The sequence below is a fragment of the Sinocyclocheilus grahami genome, unplaced genomic scaffold, assembly GCF_001515645.1.
Source record: "Sinocyclocheilus grahami isolate Dianchi unplaced genomic scaffold, SAMN03320097.WGS_v1.1 scaffold2803.1, whole genome shotgun sequence".
Classification (NCBI taxonomy): Eukaryota; Metazoa; Chordata; class Actinopteri; order Cypriniformes; family Cyprinidae; genus Sinocyclocheilus; species Sinocyclocheilus grahami.
In genome coordinates this window covers 4552-10670 of record NW_015507979.1, presented here as the reverse complement: position 1 = coordinate 10670, position 6119 = coordinate 4552, and the positions used below count along the sequence as shown (strand labels likewise).

The 6119-nt window shown below is 38.0% G+C and overlaps 1 protein-coding gene and 1 long non-coding RNA gene across 2 annotated transcripts in view; both read left to right on the top strand.

The window, feature by feature from the left end:
- Positions 1–983, top strand: part of LOC107575671 (tripartite motif-containing protein 35-like) — a 10951-nt gene extending 9968 nt beyond the window's left edge. Inside the window, exon 7 of the mRNA XM_016262030.1 lies at positions 952–983. Coding sequence (XP_016117516.1) covers positions 952–983 — 32 coding nt within the window. The remainder of the gene's footprint in view (positions 1–951) is intronic.
- Positions 984–3821: 2838 nt separating this feature from the next.
- On the top strand, positions 3822–5658 carry LOC107575672 (uncharacterized). The gene is made up of 3 exons (XR_001607918.1): positions 3822–4046; positions 4897–5072; positions 5625–5658. It is a non-coding gene; the product is annotated as an uncharacterized lncRNA (long non-coding RNA).
- Positions 5659–6119: the final 461 nt, after the last annotated feature.

Genomic DNA, 6119 nt, shown 5'->3' with positions numbered 1-6119 from the left:
GCTTTTAGCAATCAGTATTGTATAAATTGCTGTAGAAAACAAATGTGACTCTACTTACGATTCTGCTTGAACAAAGTTTTCGTGTGTCTGCACTGGTTTGTTCCTTTGTCAGAGGTTTGCTTTCACGTAAGATAAAAAGCCCTCCTCATGTTTCTGTCAATCCGGTTTTTTTTTTGTTCGTTTTTTTTTACACTTGAATATTTATTTAATATGGTAGTGCGAAGAGAAGGAGATCTGGTATGACAGTTCATTCATAAAAAAATGGTCGAAATGGATGTGTTTAATATCTGTAGCATTGTCTTTAAAGAAGTTGAAAGTTGTCAGTTGAGAAAACCATGTGGCCATTGTAGATTAGCAGCTAACATGTGGCCTAAATGTACTATGTTTTAATATGTAATGTGACATTTTTAATCTTTATATATAATTTTGTCCAATGAGGAGGTTTTGTATGGTTTAGGTCATTTCTGGATACAAATTTGTCCTTAAAGCAAATCTGTCCTTTTTTTTGTAGTTAAGTTGTTCACTTTGTTCAAATGGTCTTATTTCAGAAAAGGATCTTTCATTCCATCTATGGGGCAGGTTGAACTCCTGTTAGAACATGTCAAAGTGTGTTTTACCTGCAGTAGAAAAAAGTGGCTGCATGCATCAAAGTTTGAGATTGTTCACAGATTGTTCTACTCTGTTTTTACGTGATATGCAAATAACTTACATGAAACTTCCCCTAACAGCAAAAAAAAAAAAAAACGGCAAACTCCTGTAAGACTGAGGAAGAGCTACAGGTGCTCGACTGGCTTGTAAAGTAAGATGGAAGAAAACCAAAAAAATTAATAAAACAACGTGTCCTTTTTGTAGGTCGAAGTAAAATTATAATAAGTAAAAACTGCATCTCTTCCTTCCGAAATGTAATTTAATAATCCTATAAATATGCAGTAATCAAGTAAAATACTTCAGTCGGCTTCTTAGTCATTTTTATTTTTCTCTGAAAACCTATGGCATTGCAACTTAAGAAAACACCTGGGGAACCAGACAGACCTGCTTAAACTAGCTCAGTTTGAATGTGGAAACAAACCTGCATGACCATAGCGAACAGGGATTATCAGAAATAGCTATTATTAATAAATGTATACATTCTATTTTGAATGAAGAATGACAAAGACCTCTTATAAGGTATATTATATAACACGCAATGACGGCATTAATTTAAATGAAGGTTTAATTATCAATATATGTTAAAAGCATATACAAGAACACAAAGAATAAAATATAGGCCTACAAGAAAGCATTTTTATTTACTCTATTCCACATCTTATTATGTTGTGGCAATGACAAAACTAAATGAACCAAACCTGTAAACTCCCGGTCACCGTAGTATCAACTAGACTATACTTAAATACTATTATAGTTCAGATGAGTGAGTGTGTGTGTGTTTAGGACTAAATACACACTTTCAGATGCAGGACTGAGTTCAGAAACTTTTATAGATGTTTTCAAACATTTGAGAGGAGGCAGTTCAAATATCAGTCACCGAGGAAGCTTTCTATATCCTGTTTCTCAACACTATCACAGTGATATCACAGTGCTCTCACATGCTGAGCTCATGAGTGCACACTCAGCTAACAGTACTTTGTTTTAAGAACCTTCTCCAAACATACAACTGACTTCCAGACACAGCCTTCCATGAAATCAACTGAAAAACAAAATACATTAAATCTTTCATGATCTCAGCACAGAATGATTAAACAACTCCACAAACAGCATCACCAGCTTCACTCATTATTAACCAGACTGACTTTATTTCTCTCAGACATCTACAAAAGCGCTTATCGAGAATTAACAGAGATTTAGATGATGATGTTTTATTGTTTCATTTGACGCTACCATCAAGGTAACTTGTGTTTGCTTTAGTTGGGCTCTTGACCCTTGACTTTATAACACATTTTTGGGGGGGCTGCTGTAACTGTGTTTGTAACGCACATATATTATGGCGAGGAATTCCAAAAAGAGACAGCAACCAGATGATATTGCTTTGTTATTGATGATAACAACACAGTTTCTTCACACTTCATCTTCAGCATGCTATTTTTGTTAGATGCTATCAATTTAAAGTTAATAATTATAATCATTATGTGATTATACAGGATCCAGAAATGTCATAATCACTTATGAAGCATTTTAAAAGCGAAAGTAACCAGCATTCTGAACTGCTGTGTTGGTTCGACACAAAGAGAAACAACAAGAATCAGTGTATGAATCTCAACAATGGTGACAATCAAAAGCTTCATGCTGCAATGCATGCTGGGTATCTAGTCTCTGTGCAGCGAGTGCACTTTGACCTTACGTTAGTGTGAGCACACATTGAGAGCACTGTGAGGTTACACTTTTAGCTCTCTGTGACCTCACATTAGTATGAGCACACATTGAGGGCGCTGTGAGGTTACACTTGTAGCTCACGCTGACCTCACATTAGTTTGCGCACACATTGAGGGCGCTGTGAGGTTACACTTTTAGCTCACTGTGACCTCACATTGTGACCTCATCACGGGTATCCTGCGCTCTCAGAAAAAAAGGTACAACAGCTGTCAAAACAGCTTTTCAAAAGGTACACCTTTGTACCAAAAGAGTCCATAATGGTACCTTGAAGGTACATATTAGTACCTAAAGTGTACATATTAGTACCTAAAAGGTACAAAAGTGTACCTTTTGAAAAGGTACTGCCCCAGTGACAGCTGATGTACCTTTTTTTCAGATGTGTGGGAGCTCATGGTGACATCACTGTGAGATTAAAGTGTTGACTTGGAATTTCACTGACGTCTATCCCACATGAACAAAATACTATAGTAATGTAATATAGTGTTTTTGAACCATGCTACAGTAAAGCACTTGAATTAATTTGTTGTGGTAATTCTATAGTTGCTGTGGTAATAGAAAAACTATAGTAATATAAACAAATTACTTTACCCAATACTGTACTAAGTTTTCTACAACTATAGGGTATATTATACTACAGTAAAGTTTACTGTAATAAAACCTAAAGAATACTACAGTATTTATTACAGTTTATCAGTTCACTATAGTTAATACTACAGTATGCTGTAGCATTCATTAACAAAGTGTTGTAAATACTGTAATATAGCTATAATACACTTTACTATAGTATGGTTCAAAAACACTATAGTATTTATAGATTACTATAGTATTTTTTTTTTCATGTGGGATTCGTCGTGTTGAGTTTAATTTTCATTTATGAATGCTGTGTGTGTGTTTAGTCACCTAAAGCAGCTAAAGCACTTCTGCTCTGAGGCTCTCTGAGGCTGTAAAGACGCTCTGCGCCACTAGAGAGAGAAGCTGCGGAGCTCCAGCCAGCTGACTACAGCAGTGAGCACCCTGTGCCCTACTCCCTCTGAAGAGATCAGCACTATGCCCTACTCCCTCTGAAGAGATCAGTACTATGCCCTACTCCCTCTGAAGAGATCAGCACTATGCCCTACTCCCTCTGAAGAGATCAGCACTATGCCCTACTCCCTCTGAAGAGATCAGCACTATGCCCTACTCCCTCTGAAGAGAGCAGCACTATGCCCTACTCCACTATGCCCTACTCCCTCTGAAGAGATCAGCACTATGCCCTACTCCACTATGCCCTACTCCCTCTGAAGAGAACAGCACTATGCCCTACTCCCTCTGAAGAGATCAGCACTATACTCTACTCCCTCTGAAGAGAACAGCACTATGCCCTACTCCCTCTGAAGAGAACAGCACTATACTCTACTCCCTCTGAAGAGATCAGCACTATACTCTACTCCCTCTGAAGAGAGCAGCATCTGATGCGGGAACTCTGGAGGGGTGGCGTTTGCAGATTGAAGCATTTGGGAAGGAGCAATCACAGACAACGTCATTTTCTCATTTTCACTTTCCATTGTCTGGCGTCCCCTTCTCACAGCATCCTTTAGGGGCGCAAAAACGCCGTTTGGCATCCCCCCGAAACTACACTGAGAGCAGGAAAAAGTGACGCACTCACTGGGCTATTTACACGGCCGCGTATTTTTGTGGTAAGTGCAGAACATATTCTTCGTGCAATCATGTAGTGCTATAAAAATGAGCTGCTATTTAGGGTCGACTCTTTCTTATATGGGATTTCAGCTCCGGAATCATTTCGAGAAACATTTTTTTAATGTGGCATACTGTAGGCTATGTGATATTGAAGGACAATATTCAGCACGACCTTTATACAGTTGCATAACGTTAGGCCTACTATGTGCAGGGAATCTGACAAGCATCTGAACGCATCGAGCTAAATAACACGTTTATAATTTTCCTCTCAGAGCCCCCAAAAGCGCGTAAGAAGACAGCGATAACGGAGAACGAAATACATACATAACACCTTACTGGTGATGCATACTGCATCGGTCTACTTTATAAAAGCAAGCAGTCACTGCCGTGCATTTCAGTGGAGTAAAGCGCTGCGATTTATCTCATTGCGTTCAGATATTTCTCTACAAGGCCAATTTTAATTGACAGATTTAGCGTTACTCTATGTAAACACCAATAAGAAACGATGCTAATAAACCACTGGATGTTGATTCTGTTAAACGCGAAATAATGAAATGCGTGCTGTTTAACTGTGTAGTGTATCCATTGTTTGTGAATTCGACAAAGCTGAAAAGCAATGTACTACACATCTGTAGGCATATCCAAATTATGATACAGTATTACATAGTTAAAAAAAAAAAGAGAAAGACCGACCAAACACAGCATAGATGCTAAAGACTGTAGGTCAGTTTAATGAAAACACCCACAGAGGTGCTATAACAACAGTCTGATTTTCAATTTTTGTTTTACTTTTAGTTCTTTTTATCTTTATTTTATCTTTTAAACTATATTTCCAGCACTCTTTGGCAGATGAGAGGACGTGCCACCACAATGAGACTCTATGACGAGACAGCAGATTAGGACATTTCCTCTAAAATGAGTCAACAAGAGGAGAGAGAGGAGGACGCTGCCTCTATAAGCTGTGAACAACCCATGAAGAGTCAGCCCTCTGCCTTCAGTGACGCAGAAATGACCTCTGAGCCCAAGTAAGACATTAACCATTGTAGCATTTGGCAGACATTTTTATTCAAGTGTCTTAGCAACATAGATCTAATTCTTAGCCTGATGATACATGGGGCAACTTATTTTCATTCAATTCAATTCAGTGCAATATTGCTAAATGATGTTTTGGGCACTTTCCTGTTGAGAATTGGCAACACATTTCTATCTGGATACTTTGGATCAGTCGTGGGCCCTGTGTCTCACCTGGTTGCCCATTGATGGCAATATTGCCCAGCGACATTGCTTAAAAAGTTGCCCCGTGTATCATCAGCCTTACATTCATCTCTAGTCTAGCTTGTTTTCCTCAAAATAATCTTGGAACTTTGTTCTATAACACTTTGCTACTGCTTGCTTAGAATAAATCACTTTGTTGTACTCCTCAATTCTAAATTTGAATAAAAACATCTGATAAATGAATAAATGTCAATCAAAGGTATTATAGACCAGCTATAGACAGCAGCCAGTGCTTGAGACGAGAGATTGAGAAACAGCAGATTCACTGCAGGTTGGTCTAAAATGGCATTGCATTTGTCTAGTGTCAGTATGAGCAGGAAGAAAAGACAGAGATCAGAGACTCCAGAACCCAGCGGTGTCTGTGAAGAGTAACACATCCATGATGCACTTTTACATTTGTCACTAGCCACTTTCACATTTGTCAGATGCTTTTATCCAAAGCCTAAAGTATGCTTCATTTTTGACCCAAATGGATGTTTATGCATATAGCCTTGCAAAGTAACTCCCAAACTTCATGCCAAGTTAATAAATGTAAATTAAATTTTGTAGTGCATTAAACTATATAGTATGTTTGTGTAAAATTAAAGGAGTAGTTCACTTTCAGAATGAAAATTCTGTCATAATTTACTCACCCTCCACTTGTTCCAAACCTGTATGAGCTTCATTCTTCTGTTGAACACAAAAGAAGATGTTTTGAAAAATGCTGGAATCTGAACAGTTGATGAGCACCATTGACTTCCAGAGTATTTTTTTTTTCCTATGGAAGTCAATGGTGCTCATCAACTGTTCGGATCCCA